The sequence below is a fragment of the Epinephelus fuscoguttatus genome, linkage group LG22 (assembly GCF_011397635.1).
Source record: "Epinephelus fuscoguttatus linkage group LG22, E.fuscoguttatus.final_Chr_v1".
NCBI classification, from domain to species: Eukaryota; Metazoa; Chordata; class Actinopteri; order Perciformes; family Serranidae; genus Epinephelus; species Epinephelus fuscoguttatus.
Window position 1 is genome coordinate 21,238,631 of NC_064773.1, and position 20,954 is coordinate 21,259,584.

Genomic DNA, 20,954 nt, shown 5'->3' on the forward strand with positions numbered 1-20,954 from the left:
TTATTCAAAATTGAAGGCACACTGAACCAGCATGGCTACCACAGCATCCTGCAGCGACATGCCATCCCATCCGGTTTGCGTTTAGTTGGACGATCATTTATTTTTCAACAGGACAATGACCCCAAACACACCTCCAGGCTGTGTAAGGGCTATTTGACCAAGAAGGAGAGTGATGGAGTGCTGCGGCAGATGACATGGCCTCCACAGTCACCGGACCTGAACCCAATCGAGATGGTTTGGGGTGAGCTGGACCGCAGAGTGAAGGCAAAGGGGCCAACAAGTGCTAAACACCTCTGGGAACTCCTTCAAGACTGTTGGAAAACCATTTCAGGTGACTACCTCTTGAAGCTCATGGAGAGAATGCCAAGAGTGTGCAAAGCAGTAATCAGAGCAAAGGGTGGCTATTTTGAAGAAACTAGAATATAAAACATGTTTTCAGTTATTTCACCTTTTTTTGTTAAGTACATAACTCCACATGTGTTCATTCATAGTTTTGATGCCTTCAGTGAGAATCTACAATGTAAATAGTCATGAAAATAAAGAAAACGCATTGAATGAGAAGGTGTGTCCAAACTTTTGGCCTGTACTGTATATATATGCACAAGAACCAGATGTGTTGCATTAAGTTTTTGTAGCAAAATGCCAATTTCAACATAACTTGTAAATTAACCAAAATATTCACTATTCATCCTATTTCAACCTTCTCTTAACTGATTTGTTGCTCTTAATCTACTTTTTTCTGTCTTTTGTGAACCACTACGTTCAGCTGTTAGGAAATCTGAAGCATTTTAACTTGATGATAATAATTACAGGATAATAAAAAACACTTGGACACCTCAGTAAGCCATATCAAGTATTTAGTACTTGCCTCCTTTGGCAACAGAGATCAAGAAAGTCAATAACCCGTCCTCCTTGAGCAGTCAGCAGAAAGATGGCTGCCTGATACTCTGATATTTCCCTTAATTTGATATCTTTCCCCTCCTCCTTGCCCATGGCGAGGACTCCTTCTCAGGCTTTCTGAAGGAAAGCCATCCCTCGCCCTGCCTACTGAACCCCCCATCCTGGCTTCACAACACACCTCCTCTCACCCGGCTAGGAAACACATGAAGCTTCAGAAAGACAAAGGGTCAAAAAGAGGAAGGGGAAGCAACGGGGAGCTGGTGCTGAAGAAAATAGAGGAAGTTGTATTCCCTTCTGCATTAAAACACTTCCTCTCTGCTACTAACCTTAGTGCGGCTCATGGCTCCTGTGCTCGAGTCCGCCTCGCCTTCCTTCTCTTCTGCTCCCCTGTGGTCCTCACTGGTCAGCTGGATGCTGACCACAAGTGAAAGGTCAAAGGTCAGTTTTCAAGCACTATCCATTCTTATTCTTAATTCATACATTAGACACACATTCTGTCTGTACAAAGAGACACAACTGTTACAGTAAGAGAGATAAGAAACAGCCTTCGTCTCTCTGTAGGTGGACTGTGCCTATGCAAAGCATGGCTGAAGAGATACTAATTATCCTACATGCTCCTCCCACAGCAGGGAAGACACCCATTTGATTAGCAAATGTGGACCAAGTCATAGGCAAATGATGAAACTCAGGAAAATGCTGACTACTGTGGCTATTGATGTTTCCTCTATTAACTTCAAATCTAGCAGGGATAATTCATACTGCTATGAAAATGAATCAGGATGTGGGCTGAGGCTGTGAGGTTATGTCAGTTTCCTGTCTATGGAATCCTCAGTTTTGTGGCCCTCAGGTGGGATTTGGAAATCCAAACACCAACAGAAGAGGTGTGTCTGAGGATAAAGCTTTTGATGTGATGAAGAGCATGAAGCTATCAAGGACACAAAAATAAAGCAGGTTGCTTTGCAACTTGTAGGCTCTTTATACTTGTCTACATCTCATTAGGTAATCTTGCTATCAAACAGCTGGTTCACCAGCTGGTGCTTTGTCTGTGGTGAGGAAACGCCCAGTTCTTTTTTTGCCCTGCTTTAATGTATTCTTTGTTTTGGAAGATCCTGTTTTGTCAGACAGATATGATGTCAGATGTGTTATGGGAAATAAGACCTGTTGTGTCATCTTTGAAAACAAAACAAAAAAAACACTGCCCCATGTATAGTGATCCCTCACGCACTCTTAGAGGAAATAAAAAGGTAACATATTTGTTCCATGGCTCAATCATCTATATTTTTACATTCATCTGAACTGACAGGAGGAAAAAATTAGTTGTGTTGTGACTTGTGTCCAGTCTATCAAATACACTAATTTGTGTATTCACCTCTCAGTCTGGATGATGGTCTCATCTGGTCCAGGTGACAAGCTGTCAAGAGGAACCATCTGGGCTGCTGTGGGAGGGGTGTTACTAAGTGTGACCGTTTGGTCCTGCTCAGGTGAGTTGCTCAGATTTTGATCTGGACCACAGGAGGGAGAGTTCGCAGTCTCAGGAGTTTCTGCATCTGTGGAGATAAATCAGTGTTAATAATTATCAATAATTATGATGATTAATTCACTCCAAGATTACAGGTGTTTGGGTTATCAGCTGCTGTTACTCACTGTCATGATTTCCTATATTTTCCAGGGTGCAATTTGACAATACCAGAAAACATTAGCTCAGTGTCACTTGGATGTAAATGGTGAGGTGAGGATACCTGAATTCGTAGCTGGTGAAGAGCACCAATCTTATACAACTGCTTTAATCAAGAGCTGTATACTACTTACCCTGTACAGATAAAAATGATTGCTGTCATGGTTGTGATAATAGGTGATTGTCTTCAAATGCTTTATGAGATTGCTGTTGTTGTAATTGACAACACTACTGCCACCCCTCAAACCTAAAGCCTTGCATACTGTACACACTGCCTATTCACTTGTGGGACTTTCCAGCGTAAAATGTTGTCAAATTGCTGACATTTTTCCATCAGCTACTCTATTGACCGGATATTAATTCTTCTTTACGGCTCTAAAACAGCAGTTACCAGTGGCTGCACAGCACAACTCGCTGTGTCACCTACTGTGTTAGAGTGGCAAAGAACTGATTTCCAAGAAAACTGCCATTTTATCCAGGTGTGAAACTACAGTACAGTTTATTAATAAATCATGTCGAATCCGATTATTGCATAGACTCCCATACTCGCCAATACCCGATCCAGCGTTTCAGACAGTATTAGAGATATTTCTCATACTGGGATTGGTATCAGAAGATCTCCACATACATTAGTTTTAATATTTATATTATTATAATTTACATCATTGTTGCTCAAAGTGCGGCCCAATAGTGGTTCATAGAAACGTTTTGTGCGGCTCCCAAACATGATATGAAATGCCTGCATTATATTATAATCATTTGCAGTCCATTTTTTTTACTCTCACCTTCAATAACTTACATTTAATACACTATTAGGTGACTGCATCAAACTGTAACATAACATGCATCTGTCATGTTAAATGACCACTTGTGTAAAGCTACTGGTTGCATGGCAACTAGTAGCACCTCATGAGTGTCGCAGGAATGATGTCCTGTCATCAGTACTAGTACTGCAAGTTAGCATTTTAAATAGACAACTCACAAATGCACTTTTTCTGTGCAGCCCTCAATCATATGCTGGCTGATTGATTTCTACCAATATTATTTTTGTGTTATTTAATGTCCTGGGAGCACCTTTTTAACATTTGACAATCTAAAGGATCTATATTACTCCATGTAGTTTGTATAGAAAAGAAAATAAGCAGTAAACTGTTAACACAAAGGATAGCGATAATACAATTTGTTGTGCAGTAATGCAGTCACTAAGGAAATGCTTTTAAAAAGCAGTCATGGAGCTCTGGATTCCCAAAATAGCAAAACAATTAAGTGATGTTCACACTGTGATATTTAGCAGAGTCTGACCTTCATCTTGCAAGATTTGGTAAAGTCTTCTCTCCTCTAAACAAACAGCAAAGAAGTGAGTCAGGAAATGACTCACTCTTTAGTTAAGTTGTAATGCACACACTTGCGCGACTAGCTGACAGTTAGGGGAGAAGAAAGTGAAACAGAAAGACAGTGTGTGAGCCACACAGAGAGTGAACTTCAGAGAGAGAGAGAGGGAGGGAGGCGGAGGTCTTACTGTTGTTCTCTGAGTGGGACAGATCAGGGAGAGCATCCGCCTCTGGGTGTGTAATGCTGACAGCCTGTGAGTGGGCGCTCAATGGCACTGCTGCCTCCTCCTGAAAACACACATACACACAGAATGATAAATATTAAAAAAAGGGAAGGGGTGAAAAGATCAAATAAGCAACACGCATTAAGCATGTACCAAACAGCAGGCCCACAGTCAGTCAATAGAAACAAATCTTTGTTGAACGAGAGGAAATTGCATAAGGAGTCAACTAAATCTAACAGCTGACAGACAGCACAAAGCATCTGCTCCATCAGTGATGGATTGCTGGAAGGACCCCCAATTACTGTCATCTTCATAGGAATTCAAAAGCAAACATCGCTTTCATACTGTCTGCGGCAACGATGAAGTGTTTAAATTAGTTTTTAAAACCTTGCAGGCATGAAATTAATTAAGCATTGAGGACTGCGAGTGTGAAGACACCGAGATCGTAGCTACGTGATGGTATTGCACAGAAAATATTTGAATTATACTTTTCTTCAAATCCCTTCTTTTACTAATAGCAGCAAGTCTTTTCCCCCTTTACCTCAGTGTGACCAGAACATTTTATCACTGCTATTCTATATAAGGAAGCAGACAGCTTCAACACACTGACAGACTGCTGCCTGTGAGCAGAGGCTGTTAATAATGATAGGTGAAGAGCTATTTGGTAGGCAAATGGCAGGAACAGGAGAAGAGAGAGTGCAGAAGCTTAGAGTGTGACATAAGCGAGGCAGAGTAAATATCACGTATAATGTAATAAATGACATTTACAGCATCTTAAGACTTCACATATGTCTATCACAGGGACAGCAACAGGAACTGTTTAAAACCCTCTTTGTTGATGGTGCGTTCAAGGACATTCCTGTATCTGACATTTAAAACTGAAGACTGAAATTTAATAGGTGAAAACATCCTTGAACGCACTACCAGGAAGAATTTGCAAAAGTGTCATTATCATACAGGTTTAACCAAAAGTGTGATCAGTGTGACTCAAATGTGAGGCAAACTAAATGTGCACTGGCATGAGTTACCCATCTGCTGCACGCTTCAAGGTTGTTTTTATACAGTAATGAAATTAATAAAAATCAGCAGCAGCCTAAAAGGTTTGTCTGTAATATTACCTTTAAAGAATTTGTTTTTAAAGCCCCTACAAGGAACTTTCATTTTGAGTTGATTTTGGCGACCCTGTGGACAAAAGCGGTAGTGTTTTGCCAGAATGAAGCCTACATTTCCCATGAGCTGTAGCACGTATTGTCATAAAGACGCTTACCTGGCTCGCGCATGTGTTTGTTTTGGGGATGAATGAAACAACAAGATGGGAAAACTTTGCCCCCGCTCCTATCGGGGATCCCAGCTCACCTCTGCCGCACCCCAGCTCCACCTCTCCGGCGTAAGCACCACAGCCGCCGGGGTAAACGCAGCGGTCAGCTGGTAAGGCTGAAGGCCTGTTTGGCGAGCACGTCCATGGCTTCTTGGACTGAGTATGGAGCGGTGCCTCGCCTCTTTATTTCTCGGCACTCGCTGGACCCTGTCGACGCCTGGCTGGTACCTGTCGTTGGCCCAGATGAGGTGTTCCAGCCCCGCGGCCCCTGCTCTCCTCGTCCCCACTGGCGTGGGGTGAATCTGCGCAACCTGCGGCCTCTGTGTGTGGCTCCTCGGACAGCTAACGCCGTGGACCCGCCGGCTCCTGCCAGGATTGTGCTGGTAAATGCTAGATCGCTCACGAACAAAACGTTTATCCTGAAGGATTTCCTGACTTCCCGAGGATTGGATTTTCTCTGTGTGACTGAGACGTGGCTGACTGTTGGTGAGTCCAGTGCTTTCACAGAACTTTTACCCGATGATTGCTGCTATTTTAACTCCCCGTGGACGTCGGGTCGAGGAGGAGGAATAGCAACTATTTATAAGAGTCACTAAATGTAAGCAGCTAGGTAAGATGAAGTGTGCCGTCTGAGTGCCGTAAATCGTTTCATCCTGGAAGTGACCTGGGGCGGACCCGGACTCAGTTTTCTAAAGGTATGGATATACACTATATAGAAATAGCTTATCTTCACACCGATGGTCTCATTTGCTGTTGTAGGTCACGCACAGACATCAGCAGAAACGAGAGACTTTTGCATATCCAGTTAAAAGTTCCTTGTAGCGGCTTTAAATGGGTTAAAATATGCCACAATAGCCGAACACAGTGTCATTAAAAATAGATAGATTGCTCTCATCCCCATTGAAGCTGTCAAGCATAACTTTAAAAACCTCCTGCTTCCTTCCCACCACAGCAAAAGGAAGTACATGATTACATTCCCGAAAACAGCAGAGATTTGTACGCCAAATGAAACTTTTTTTTTTTAAATGCTTTAAACCAAGGTAAGCTGAGCACCAAATCTGTTTTAGTACCGTCATGCTTCGTCATGCTGACACACAGTTACATAACTGTCACACACTTGGCAGCTGCACAGTACAACTAGTCATCTATTGTTGGCCTCTGAGCAGGTGGAGCCTCAGTGTCCTGCTCAAAAGCACCTCAGCAGCAGTTGTTCAGGGTGGAAAGAAATGACCCTTACCCTGTAACCTCAGTGTTGTAGTACTTGAGGCTGGCCTGAAGACCATTTTTCGGTCTCTGTCTCATCTCAGACTGGACTGCATTTTTACACTTCTCACTATTAGTCTTGTCTCGGTTTCAGAGGAAGAGGACTCAGGATTTTATTTTCGAGACCGGTCAAGACCACAACTGTGGGATATCACTAAACTGCCTGTGCAAAAAAAAAGGAGTGTAAAATAAAGATGATTTCAGCTCCTTAGTTTCAGTATGTGTTTGCTCATAGGAAACAAAGGACAATTACAACACATAAAATTCACCTCTGTAATGCCTTTTGATTATTTTATTAAAATATTTCTAATGGTACACTTACACATACTAATACAGAGAAAAAATCTCAATAACGGAGATGAAGGAAGAGGAGTCTTCATTCATTTTCTGTGGGTGTTTTTATGGTGATGTCATGGCAGCCCTCAGAGTGAAAACATAACATTTCACAAAAGATTATGACATTTTACAAAACGTAACATTTCTTAAATGTTGCAGTGTTTGTGAAATGCTGTAGTGTCGTGTTTTCTGAAATGTCATTGTGTTTTAACCCTCAGAGCCACTGTAGAGTGCGGTTCTTTCAGATCAGTTTGAGGGGTGCCATGCTCCACCCTGTTCTTTGGTCTTGATACGGTTTCAGTTTAGGTTGTCTTGACTACACCACTGTGTTACTTCTACAGGGCTGTTACTTAAACATTTCACCTCCTCTGCAATGCATTTTACTCTCTTTACAGTGCAGCCCAGCTATTGTGCAAAGTGTCACACTCTAGTGGTTGAAATCCTTGACTCTCAACATTAGTGTTCCCTAAAGGCTATGACATAATGTCAGCCCATTTAAGACACTGGACAAAGCTTAAAAATCCCTGAGATTTCTTTTGATGCTGTTTTTAACTTTTAATATATGAGATACCAAACTGTTTGTTGAAATGAAAGGGAGTCTAATCCTACACAAGGACATTTTCTTTTTTTTTTTTTTTTTTTTACATATTCCTGAAATCACTGCACTAAGCCACAGGCACATGGATTCCCACAAGGTCAACACTGGTGTTATCCACTAACAATTACATGTGAGCCATTGCAAATTAATTTGAGCATGTGGTTTCCAGATATTTAAAGATGTTAGGAAGTTACATTCAGTTGACTATATTGTTATAGTGTTAATGCCAGGCTAAAGATGAGAAGTTCCCTCCTTGAAACAGTTCTACAACTTCAGGTAGCAACATCCCACTCACTCGTCCATAATTGCTGAACTACTTTAGAGGTAAGTGTTATCACATTTGGGCAATTTTAATAAAATATTGAGGAAAATGCAGGGTTAAAGGACAGTTTGCAAAGATCACACTCAGGCACAATCCCAAACATGGTCCCACTGAGCAAGCAACGTCTGTGGACGTCCAAGTCTAGTTGATATCATGTCCACAGACGTTGCTTGCTCAGTGGGGTGGTGAGTATCTTGCACAATAGCTCCCATGGCAGGAAAATGTCATAATTAGATTTACCTGCAAAGATTGACTGTTCACCTCCGGCTCTGACTCAGTGCAGGCTAGAGAGTCTGTAACAGAAACAGAGGAAGAAGAACAAATAAAATAAAAAGCTGTTTATTAAAGAAAAAAAAAATCCAATCGCTTGCCCAATTCATCTACAAGGGTTAAAAGACATCCAAACGCACCCCACCTTTAACCATAAAAGGTCAGACTGTCTATTATGCAAGGCATGGAGCTGAGGGAGGGGCAGAGAGGTTAAAATACCATGCATGGCTAAGGTGGCATTAATGACCACATTCACACTCTTGTTTTCTTTCTCTCTGCCTGCCAGCCGCTCATGCAGGCCGAGGAATGGGGGATTACCGAGCTCACTTCGGAGCTCTGGACTGGTCCCACACCTGGCCATACAAGGGCCTTGAGGAAGAGAGGATTTCACATCCTGTGTAGACACACACACTCACAACCTTTATAACAGCAGGGCCACAACAACCATAGAAGGCAGGGGTCTACCGCCAAGGGCCTCAGAGTGTGTGTATCCTTACAGTGGGTGAGTGTGTGTACTGTACTGGTGCTTCAAGGGTGGCTGAGTGCCCTGTGAACTACCCTGGGATTACAGGGGGATAATCCACACACTCTTTCGCTGTCTCTCTTTCACACACACACACACACACACACACACACACACACACACACACACACACACACAAATCAACACCCAAAGACAATAACTGAGTCTGTGAGCATTTTCACCTATAGTTTATCCTGTGAAACACTTTAAGGCACCTGCAAGTTGGTGCACCAGCTGAACATGTGAGAGAATTTTAATACATAATGTTTAAGTGGTCAGTTTGAGCAAAAATCTGTCCTTTCTGGCTTCACAATTAAGATCTACGAGAGTGAGAAAGACTTTTATAGTAAATTATTGCCGTTTATTATGTGCACATTTATGGCTAACATCAGCTGAGGATTTGCAAGAGACAGGTGTGCTCAGTTTAGGCATACCAAATCTAGAGGTAGGAACATGGATAAAACTGTACTCCTTCAAAGTATGGTCTCAAAATGATCATGCATGAGGAAGAGGCAGGATGAATTAGTTCACATTCTTGCTGCATGAGGTTAGCTTCAAGGCTTATTTCTACCGAGTTGGAGCCAGAACTAGAAACAGGGCGGGCAGGGGTCAGAGTGGGGCTATAAAAATATTAAACTATATTTAGCCCTATTTGGCTTGGCCTTCTGAGGTTCCAGTTAGCTCTGGGCTAATTATGATGGATTTTAGCGTCTCAAGGAAGATTCACCATTCTAAATAACTATGTCGGGGCTAAGGGAATTTATAGGGTTGTAAGATGGTCTTGGCTCCACATGAACAAAAGGGAGAGAAGCACGACCCCAGGGATGTCGGTAGTCGTGGGATGGGTCAGAATGAGAGGACGTCGGGCAGTGGCACCACCAGAAATTTTTCATAGCGGTGGCCAAATGGGGCTGCTGAGAATATTGGGGTGGCACACCAGAACCTTAGGTGAATGCTTTTATGCTTGTGTAGAATATAGGATAGTTGAAAAGTTAAGGATATACTTTGGTTTCTTACTTTAAAGTTAATGTCAATAATTATCTGATGTACATAGACTAGTAGACTTAAAGTTAACATTTTAAGTTCTATAACAATCCTGTTTAAATGTGCTATGAATCCATTTATACGTGCGTTGGGCAAATCATTGTTCTTCATAAAGGCTGGTTGTCATTTCCTTGTGTGTAACTGTACCAGCATTAACAGCTTGCCAATAGGAGAACAGGTTGTAACGTAACATAAAAATTGAGACTTTCCCCGGCGTTCTCAGTTGCATCTAGCAGTCTATGGTATAACTTCATGTAAAGGACTCAGGACAAATTTTCCAGGAAAATCTGAAGGACTGAGACTGAGATAGGTTTTATAGATTTAATCTGTTGAAAGACAGTTCAAATAAATATCTACAGTATACAAGTATTAGATAGTTGCTTAGCAGATGACCTGCTAGTGGTTGTTACGTCCACCTTCATGTCCCCACTCACCTAGACCCTCTCCTGTTGCACCGTATCCAGGCTGGGCCTCCCTACAGAGGGCAGACTGAGGAGTAGACGTGTCCCTCGCGTCTCCCTCTCCAGCTCTGTCCACCACTGTCCACTTCTCCTCCCCGTCCTCCTCTTCACCTCTGTCCGTTCGCCCGCCCTGTTCCCTGCAATTCCTCTCCGCTAACTCGTTTTTCAGGAAGTCTTGAAGGGCGAACTCCTCATCCCAGTCCAAGTCATCTCCAGGCTAAAAAAAAAGAAAGAAAGGGAAAGATGAGGTCTCAATAAAAACTCAATAAAAAGAGCACAAAAATGGAATGCATAAAATCCTGCCAAACTGTTACAAATCCCACTGTGCAAAATCCAAATGGAGAACTGGAAGTGATGAGGTTGAAGTTCAGCAGTGACTGTCACCATAGTTGAAAAGAGCAGCACAGAAAAGAAATCAAACCATTGAAAAATGTACCGGAGACTGACCTGTTTTTTCTGGGAAAAAATAAAATTTGCAGCAAGAAAAATCCCAATAAACTTTTAAACATTAAACAAAACAGAGCTCATAGATTATATTTTCTTTTTAATACTGTTCTTTCTGGTGACTAAGAGAGTTGTGTTGGTCCTTCTCTGATCCACAGCTAAACTGAATAAATGATCTCAAAGTGAGAACTGTTTTATTTGTCAAAGCACAACTTGTTTGCTATATGCAAATCTACCTCAGCACCGCGCTCATTGTTTTCTGCAGTAAAAACAATGGTGCTGTAATAATGGAAATGTTCAAGCCTGTGTGTCAGTGCATTTTGTGCGAGGAGCAGTGCGTAGGTGTGTGGTCGCATCTGATTCTGCGTGTGTGTGGGTGCACATGTCCACTTCAGCCGCCAACTCGCACTCAACTCTCCTCTACCAGATACTCCATCTGTCTGAATACAGTATGGGCTCTGTCACTGCTCTCCAAGCAAACCCTCCAATATCCCTCTATTGTGGAAACTGAACGCTAACAGAGACATTCACATGTAAATTATTAAAGTTGGAGTTATGTCAAACCCAATATGACAATATGATGCCCACCTCCCAGACGGTGTACAATTCATTGAATATTCTATCAACAATGTGCAGTGACTGCAGACTTAGACCAAAATATTACTTCTGAGAATAGTGGAAGGAAGCTGCTGTTTACTGAATATAGGCTAATATGAGTGCCATGAACGGCCTACACATCCTCCCTTCCTCTCTGACCTCTTCCTCTAGTGCAGGTGTCTGGCATGAGGCCTCTCTGCTGTCCTGAGGTGTCTTTAGCTGCTCCAGCTCCTCACACAGCTGCCGCTTCTGGTTCTCCTGCTCCTGCACCCTGCATGCAACAATACAAAATCTTGTTAATTAAAAACTACCAAGGGATTTTTTTTTAAGAGAAATGTGGAAGAAACACCCCAAATATCAAAGCCATCTTAAACGGTCCAGACAGCTAGAAAAACACATGCACAGAGATCCTCGAAGACAGTACAGTGGACATACTGTACCCAATCCGCAGGCCCATGCAGTGTCCCATTCTGTTGCCCAGGGTGACCACCGCCAGTTCTCCGACTGGCCCAGTATCGGCTTCTTCACTTCACGGTTTTGTAGATCCAGTCCCAGCCTGACCCTCTAATCTCAAGACTACACAGAACTTAAAATGTGTCCTCCAACAAAACTTCAATCCCAGCACTTTCTTCTGGTCCAGTCTCACTCTGAACAGTCTGTATCAGCCCAAACACTCCAAAGCAGGAGGCTGAACTCTACCTACTATGATCTCTCTTTAGTTTTCTTTCCTCCCAAACAGTAATAAAGTTCACCCTGGAAACTAAGCACCAGTAAATCCAACATGGACGGCCCGACCAGTTCTCCCTCTGTGGTCTCATTCTGGACCACTCTAGCGCCGTTATATATCTGAAGGGGATGGCCGTCTCCATGAACACACACACAAACAAACACACACACACACACACACACACACACACACACACACACACACGGCCCAAGGCAAACCCATCACAGAGTCAGAGTGAAGCCCAGATTTGGCACGGACCCAGACCTAGTGAGGCGGGCCCTTTGGGGTCACTGAGGGCAGGATGACTGACAAGTCCTTCCCCCACTGAGGGAGAGCACTGGAGAGCAGAGACACCCCCATTTGCAGGGGTCTGACATTAAAGGAATACTTCAGCCCGCAAATGACCCTTTGTATATCAGTTACTCACCCTGTGGTGTGTTGAAATCGTGACAAAAACTATTTCCTCGCATGCCTCCATGCCATGGTGAACAGAGAATCTGAGAAAATTAGCTGTATACCAGCAGCTCCCATGTTTCCTGATGTAAAACTACCATTTCTGTCAATGGAGTCTGGCTTAAGGGAGCACAGATAAGTTTCACTATCAGTTTTAAAGGTCTAGTGTGTAGGGTTTAGTGGCATCTAGTGGCGAGGTTACAGACTGCAACCAACTGAAACTTCTCCTGTGTGGCAATCATGAAGAGAACTACAATGGCCTACAAGATCTACCCTATCTAGAGCCAGTGTTTTCTCATCTGGGCTACTATAGAAACAACATGGCAGACACCTTAGAAGAGGACCTGCTCCATATGTCGATATAAACACTTCATTCTAAGGTAATGAAAACACAATGATTCTGAGTTTCAGATGATTATACACTTATGAAAACACAGTTATGGATATTATATACCATTTCTGCCAACAGATGCACCTAAATCCTGCACACTGGACCTTTAAATATTAAGGTTTTAGCAAAATGCATGGTGTGTAGATGGTCTGTACTGAGAATACCACTGGATAAATGAGAATTGGATTACAGTGCATGAATTGTGTGAGAGTCTGCAAATTTTGCTGTTGTTAAACACAGCCCTGTGACTTCAATTTATTTCATGTTTTCTTCACAAATTCAACATAACACAAGGAGAGTAACTGATATACAAATGGTCATTTGGGGGGGTGAATTCTTTAGCATAGCATGTGGTGTTCAAGTTTTAATAAGTTCTACAAATCTATTCTAATGGCTGAAATAACTTCACTCTGGACAGTGTAGCGTTTAACATCTTGGAAGCTCCACAGGCACCCAAACAAGCTTACAAAGACAGTTATAGGCTGGACATGTGAGGTCAACTAGGCTAACCAGCTAACAATGATAGCTCATTATGCCTAGACTGTTTTTTTTCCAGGTATCAATTACTCTGATAGATATAATCAGCTTCCAGCTTTCTTACTAATGCCTAATGTCTCAATAATGCCTTCTTCAGTAGCGTTAGTATTACCTTACTTAGCCAGAAAATAGCTCTGCCTACTAGGGTTTAATTCAACCAATGAGATCACAGCTCACCCTCAAAGAAAGATTTTCCTACCTTACAGTCAAGTTGTCTTTAATTAGCCAGCACAAGATTCACTGCCAATCGATTCTCTTCAGTCTTCCTCTGGTACTTCTCTTTCACCTCCCTCTGCTCTCAAACCAAATTCTTCAACAACATCACTCACTTCAGCGTTCAGCAGCTCACACATTTCTGCCTGCCCACTTGTTTTATCATCTACAGAGAGTGCAGACAGCAAGGCTTCGCTCACCTGACTGAAAGGTGCAGGATCTCGGTGCGTGACCTCCTCATGTTGCTGGCCATTTTGATCAGCTCCTTCTCCAGCGAGTCTGTGTACTGGGCCAGCTGGTCCAGGCTGAGGGCCCAGTCTGCCCTCCTCGTGTCCAGCTCGGCCTGCAGCGTCTGTGGGAAGACAAGGCCGAGGGTCAGCGGCACGGCCTCAACGGCTAGGTGTCTTTCACGCCTCCAAAAAGTTCTGACACCTAAGTGAAACAAAATCTTTCCATGCCAGATGAAGAACAGGAGTCAGACTTGCGCTGGTACAGCTCTGCTCCACTAATGATTTCTATCTCATTTGCTATGTTTACTGCTGTATGGCAGTACGTGGCTAATGAATGCAGAGTGGCAACAATGCAGGAGGAGGGGGGAGAGAGAGAGAACGAGAGACGGAGAGATACAGAAAGTTGGAGTGAGGGAGGAGGGAAGTGGGTTGTGTTCATGCTACAACACACTGACTAAACAACACTGCTGGATGGGGCCTGTTGGAGTTACATAAGTGAGAGATCTCTAGAGAGGAGAGAGAGTGTGTGGGAAGGAGAGAAAGAGCAGATAGGCAGTGATAGATAGAAAAAGACTGCAACAGGTGGAGGAAGAGGAAGATAGAGATCACTTTACATAATTTCATGATTCATATATTTTAAAAAAAGCCACTGAGACGGGCATTTTCAGCCTGACATCAACCCATATGCATATGCAAACATAAGCTGCTTGCACACATGCACCGCAACCCTGAACTTTCCCAGAGGAACTGAATCTGTGAATGCAAATGTCCGCATCAGTTGACTGGACATTAAACTGACTTTACCCTGCCAACTCCCTAGCACAAAGTCTGTGTAATGTCTGAATCCAGGTATGCACAGAGCAGGTAACTTTCCAGAGAATTCACAGGGAGTGAGTGGGTGTGTTGATGATGTTTCTATCTGTGGCGGCGCAAACCAAGAAGGAAACAAATCTGACGGTGAAAAAGAAGGGCCATTTACATGAAGATGCCAATGAAAAGATTCAGGCTTTTGTCAGTAAGGGCCAATGTTGAAATAGTCAGACAAATTTGAAGAATGACAAGAGACTCTGCTGTTCATGACGACCGTGACCGTCACCCCTTGCCTGAATCAATCAGAGTCTTTCTAGTAAGTAAGAATGAGTCTGACAATCTCTTGTTGTGTGTTACAAGTATAAAAACGAAAACACAGCACAATGTCTGGACCTTAAACGGCTATACAGGAACATACAAAGGCACAAACATGGCAGAACCCTGTGAACCTCCTGCTTTTCTTAAGCTTACATCATTGTAGGAAGTCTGACATTGACTACAAAATTTTAACTGACAGTCTTATCACTTTAACTCATTTAAGAGTCTGACTTCCCGGAAAAGTGCTCTATAAATAAAATGAATTAACATTAAACATGTCTGTGAAAGTGTATCTGACCTGGAGACTGGCGTCTGTGTTGCCCTCTGGTTGTGCATGGTCACCCTGTAAGCCTCTGGCTGTAGACAAGACAGAGTGGGTTTCTTCTCTGAAATCTCTTTTCTGAGAGACATAAAGAGGAAACATGCTGTGAGAAAGAAATGTATTAGGATGGAAGATCAAGAATTGAAAATGCCTTGTGCACAACGCTAGACACAAACAGACAAGAGGTTTACACACACAAACCTGTCACATAATATTAATAATAAACTGTATTTGATGAAGCACCCTTCACAGAAATGGAATTTCACAAAGTGAAAAGTGCTTCACACAGAGTGCTTCACAAAATACAGTCAAGAAATAAAACAGTGAAACATGCAATCAATAAAAACAAAGGCAACAGTGCAACAAAAAGAGAGTAAAACACAGAGCAAATGCAGGCTACTGAGACCCCAAACAGAAACATACCAGGGAACAAGCACTGGACAATTTAGGGTGGGACAAAGGCCATTTTGAAAAGATGAGTCTTCAGTTGTTGTCTTTTTAATTTCTAAAGAGACTGCAGACCCAAAACGTAATGGAAGAGAGCTCCAGTGTTGGAGCCATAGTGTTTTGAGTCTGGTGTGGGGGACAGCCAGTAGCTCCTGTTCCGAACACCTAAGGGACCTACTGACATATGGATGGAGGAGATCACTGACGCATTCAGGTGCCTGACTGTGGAGGGCTTTATACGTGAGAACAAGTATCTTGAAGTAAATCCTGAACTTGATTGGAAGCCAGAGTAAAGAAACTAAGATAGGCGTGATGTGGGTTGACCTGCTGCACATGGCTGACAGCAGAGCAGCAGTGTCCTGGATTATTTGAAGATGATTCAGAAAAGATTTGTTTAGACAAGTAAAAAGAGAATCACAGTAGTCCAGTCGGGAGGACACAAAGCCTGGATAATCATCTTGAACTCAAGTCGAGACACCACAAACCCGAGCTTTGCAATATTTCTTAGCTGAATAAAACAAGTACAGGTCATTGACTAAATGAGATGATCAAAATGCATGGCCTGATCAAAAATATCACCAAGATTCTAAAAATTTGATCGATAGCTGACGAAAGGGACCGAGATGTCTGAGCAACCTTTGAAGCTATACTATCGGAAGTAATTATCAGAACCTCTGTCTTGTCTGTGTTTAACTGTAAGTAGTTGTTTGACATCCAGTCATCATACTATTTTAACTGTTTTGAGCTCATATGAGGGCCTAAGCAATCTTAACCTGTTTGTAGAGCAAAACATTCAACAGATATCATTGGGTCTTGGGTGCTATGTTGAGCCTGTGTTTATCAGAACAGAGTGACATTTACAGTATCAACATGTGCAAGTCATACATATAACATTTTATACAAAAGAACACTTGGATTTTTCAAGTCAGGGCTTCACATACACACACGTAGTTACCAGTTTATTCAGGAGGCTCTTGAACTCCAGAGCCATGTGTTCAGGGTTGGGTCCCTGCAGCATCAGCAACACCTCCCTGTCCAGTGTCTCATCCAGCGGGGAGGCAAAGCTCATAGTGGTGGACAAATGGTCAACTCCATGAGGTCCCTGCAGGAGATAGCAGTATATTAATACAAAGGAGCAAACGAGATTCAAAACACTTCCCATCAGTCTAATTGTTACAGACAGGCTGAACTGTGGGAAGTACACAGCATGTGAAGAACTGCATCTGATGTTCAGACAGTGCTTTGTATTGTGTGTGAAGTATGTGAGAAGCCCTACAGTTTGTGGAAGAAAAATCTTTAGAGATTGATTTCCTGCCTGTGGCATAAAACTTCTTAGAAGTGCAGCTGGGATCAGGGGCACCATAAACTGAGATTACATAACACTGTACAACTAGCTGTGTCTGCTGAAGTAGTTTGTTGGTGAGAATGTATCTGTGTGGGGTGCCTTCAAGTTCACATGTGCAAGAGTTTGGCTGCTACAAGGAAGATGTCCAAGAGCTGTCAGGAATAAAAGACCAGAGACAGACATGTACCGGGACATGAGGATAAATGCCAGAATGTAAAACAAAGTGAAAGACATGAGATTGACAGCAAGAAGGGGAAGGAGGTAAAATAAAGACCAGAGAAGAAAAGGAGAGCAGATGAAAAAGACAGACAGTGAGGGAGTGCTGACCTCCAGTGGTGACTGTGCCAAAGCCAGTTCTGTCTGTAGGGAGCCTGAGGTGCTCTGGTTCAACCTGTATGCCACCGACAGGGACAGACCAGCCCTGTGCAGGACGGGGTGGAGAGGTTGGGTGCAAACAATAACAAACAAAGACATTAATCAGAAAAGGTGGTAATGAAGAAATCTTTCTCAAAGTTACAGACCAAGGGCCATATTCACAAAGCTTTCATGTACAAATAGTTGGTCCTAGTGATGAACTCTAAGAAAATCCTCAGATTTAAAACTTTACTAAGGATTTTCCCATTTAGTAAGGACCAGATCCTGGGAATGATAACAGTTTTTCACAAAGCATTTTAGCCATTATGAGAGCTTTTAAGGCGAGAAACTGTTAGGAGTAGGAAGAAGGACTTTTAAAGAGGTGTAAACGTTCATAAGCAGAGGAGAAAATGGTGGAAACACATGGAGGTAGTTAATTTATTCTCCAAACACTGACATACTCTGGGTAAATGAAATGCTACAGAGTAGATTGTGCAGGGATGTTTGCAGTTTATCTCAGAGATGCACTCACATCTCCAACCCAACTCAGTAATGCTATAACACCATAACTGAAAATAATCATAACACTAAGATAATTGGCGACTGGAAAAATGTAACAGTGCAGCATTGATGACTTTGGTCTGATGTAAGTGTCTATCAGCAGAGTGATCACACAATCACAGCGCCTGCAATGTCATATTACGACTTGCAGTCTCACAAAAGTTGAGTTGGATACCCTTCATATTTGAACCAACACCAAATCATATTGCAATTATTTTGACAGATATTGCATTTGCAATATGAGTCGTGATTTTAGAGGGAATGGTAATTCTTGCATTTCATTTTTACAGAAAGAAATATGAAAATGATGATGAGATTTTTGCAGGTGTTCGTACTAAACAACCATGTGCCCTTAGGTGTGGAATATGATCTGTAGGCTGGGACATCTCCGTATCACCACAATGCTTCATTTATAATTTCACCTTTATCACAAAATTGCAGCTCCTGTGATTTGGATATTGCACTTGGCCATATAGCCATTGTGCCCTAGCATACTTCCTTAGTAGTCCTTCAACCGTTAATGTTTCAGATGCCTTTCCTCCCAGGTTGTTCACTTACCCCGTCAGGTCGGGGTGCATCATCTGCATCTGGCTCTCCAACTTGCTCTTGTCTGCCCTCAGCAGCTGGAATCAACAAAACACAGAAACCAACATCACTCAGTCCATTCACATAGTCATTTAGAGGCCAACTATGACATCCACCCTTTCTCCACTGCAACACATTTGTTGACTGCAAAGGCCTGGGTGTAGAAAGACAGCAGGTGCTTCGTCTCCCACAGTCAAGCTCCACGACCAAAACACCAGTGACACACATGCTGATAATTGTACCGTCACATAGGAAAAAGCAGAAATTTGTCTGTTTGTTTGTTGACATGGCAAAAATGATGTTAAATTAGCATATCACATTTAGCTTTAAACACATTCCCAGATATACATTTTGTTAAAAAATAAAATCACTACTTGAAGTTCATGCTCAATATCTATAATCCTATTTGAGTGCTGCCATTTTGTAAACAAGATTTTCTGACATGCTTTTTTAGTGACTAGTGGGGGTTGTTGATGCATGGAAACTGAAATAATGATATGATGTGAAGTTCAACACACTGACCTCTGTGATGGAGGAGTATTCCTCCACTGCTGACTTAAGCTCATTTATCTGTCTGCTTTTCTGTAAAAGGAGGCAAGAGACACAAGACCAATTTGAGTTTTGCAGAGAAACAGAAAAGAGGACAAGAGCAAGTTTCTTTACACAGAAATTTGATTTTTTTTTTTCTAAACTTATAAGCAACAAAATTGATAGCTAAAGTGAATAAGTTTTCTTTTTGGCTGAATAAATTCAAGGAATTTTAAGTATTAGGATGAACAGAACTGTCACACCTAGCTTTACAGCAACAGTAAAATGGATAATAACACAACATAAGGCACTGACCTCTAGTATCACAGCTTCCTTTTCACCAACGACAGCATCAAAAGAGTGAATCTGCACCTGAGGACAGGGAAGAGGCACACAAAGAATCCACAGTGTAACGGCGGCATGGCTGACACAGTAATTCTAATGTGCCTGAAACAGATTTACAGAGTGAAGTCAGACTCGGTGGATATACACTCAAAAATGCCAGAGTGGGAGGCAGAAAGAACAAGAGAAGGACACTGTGTGAGAGCAGAGTGAAGAGGAAGAGTAGAGATGTAATAATGCAGCGCAAAATCTAAAATTATAACGAACAGATAGTAAAGGTACCTGAAGGTCAGCATTAATGTCACACAGCTCTGTTATTCTCCTCTGAAGCTCATCCGTCTCCATGGTGACCTTGAAGTTCTGGAGAGCCATCAGAGGGGAGTTAGAGCAGCTGGTCACATCCTTTCATGAACACACTTGTAACAATGTACTCTCTCTGTAAGCTATCTATGGATGAGCGAGTGCTCCCGATTCCCTGTGAAGTCAGGTCATTGATTTTACTGTCAACCTCTCCGACAAAAGTTCTATTTGGACAGTGAGGTACCTCTTCCTGAAGAGAAGCGATCTTGGCGATGAGACCCTGGTTCTCTCTCTCCTGAAAAGAGGAAAAATCGATCAATAGCAGCCAGGGAAACACACACTCAGTCCTACATAGTCTGCTCTATTACAGTGTGACAGCTTGACTTGTACATTAGAATGAAAGTCTACCAAGATTCCTTAAGATACTGTAAAATCAGATCATAATTATGATATGTTGTTGACTAATTTTGCCATTTTATGTAAAAGTTAAATGTAATCTGGGATGAGGACTTTATTTGGGGAGTGATAACTGTGGCTGAGGGCATTTTCATATGAGATACGATTGACTGCGCGGGGCTCCGGCTGCAGGTTGAAGGTGGCAGCGAAGATGAATCTGGGTCTGTCTGCAGCAGGTTGTGCTTCCATCTGATATCAAGGCATTGGCATTAAATTTAGACTGTTTCATAACCAGTTAAAGCTCCTTGTAGTCGTGCTAAATAGCAGTCTACTTTCGTGTTTTGGTACAGCTGTTCACACCTGATGCGTACCGTACTGGAGACAACCTTTTCAAGTGGACCCAGATTGGCGTACCGTGCCTAGGTATGGTACACCATGTTCACTCCAATCAAACAAACAGGACTTTGGGGTCAAGTGCACTTCAATCCGGACCAGTATCCCTCATGTGAAAGCCCCCGAAGATGGTGCCTTATGGTGCCAAACATTTTCAAAATTGAAAGGTGTATTACATATATGACTTTAGCTTCATACATTCTGTATTGTTGATATGGCTCTATATTCCAGCTTTGCAAAGCTACACTGAACACCAGCATGTTAGGTTTTCATTCAAACCTAACACAACATTTGATGCTTTGACTTTTGGTCCGCATCACACGACAGTACATTTCAGCTGCAACTGTCTGTTGTCAAAAATATCGACTCATTGATACACAGATTCTAAATATTTTA

The 20,954-nt window shown here is 42.4% G+C and overlaps 1 protein-coding gene across 6 annotated transcripts in view; it reads right to left on the reverse strand.

Moving 5' to 3' along the window:
* The window catches only part of LOC125882499 (lymphoid-restricted membrane protein), a 49,667-nt gene that overhangs the window by 15,969 nt on the left and 12,744 nt on the right, over positions 1-20,954 (reverse strand). For all 6 annotated transcript variants that reach the window (XM_049566209.1, XM_049566205.1, XM_049566210.1 and 3 more), the window contains exons 9-23: positions 20,014-20,064; positions 19,752-19,829; positions 19,443-19,499; positions 19,122-19,181; positions 18,573-18,637; positions 17,427-17,520; positions 16,710-16,856; positions 15,284-15,385; positions 13,828-13,979; positions 11,466-11,577; positions 10,239-10,482; positions 8,208-8,260; positions 4,095-4,194; positions 2,270-2,447; positions 1,227-1,314 (exon numbers count right to left, since the gene is read on the reverse strand). In XM_049566209.1, the coding sequence (XP_049422166.1) occupies positions 1,227-1,314; positions 2,270-2,447; positions 4,095-4,194; positions 8,208-8,260; positions 10,239-10,482; positions 11,466-11,577; positions 13,828-13,979; positions 15,284-15,385; positions 16,710-16,856; positions 17,427-17,520; positions 18,573-18,637; positions 19,122-19,181; positions 19,443-19,499; positions 19,752-19,829; positions 20,014-20,064 (1,581 nt within the window). The remainder of the gene's footprint in view (positions 1-1,226; positions 1,315-2,269; positions 2,448-4,094; positions 4,195-8,207; positions 8,261-10,238; positions 10,483-11,465; positions 11,578-13,827; positions 13,980-15,283; positions 15,386-16,709; positions 16,857-17,426; positions 17,521-18,572; positions 18,638-19,121; positions 19,182-19,442; positions 19,500-19,751; positions 19,830-20,013; positions 20,065-20,954) is intronic.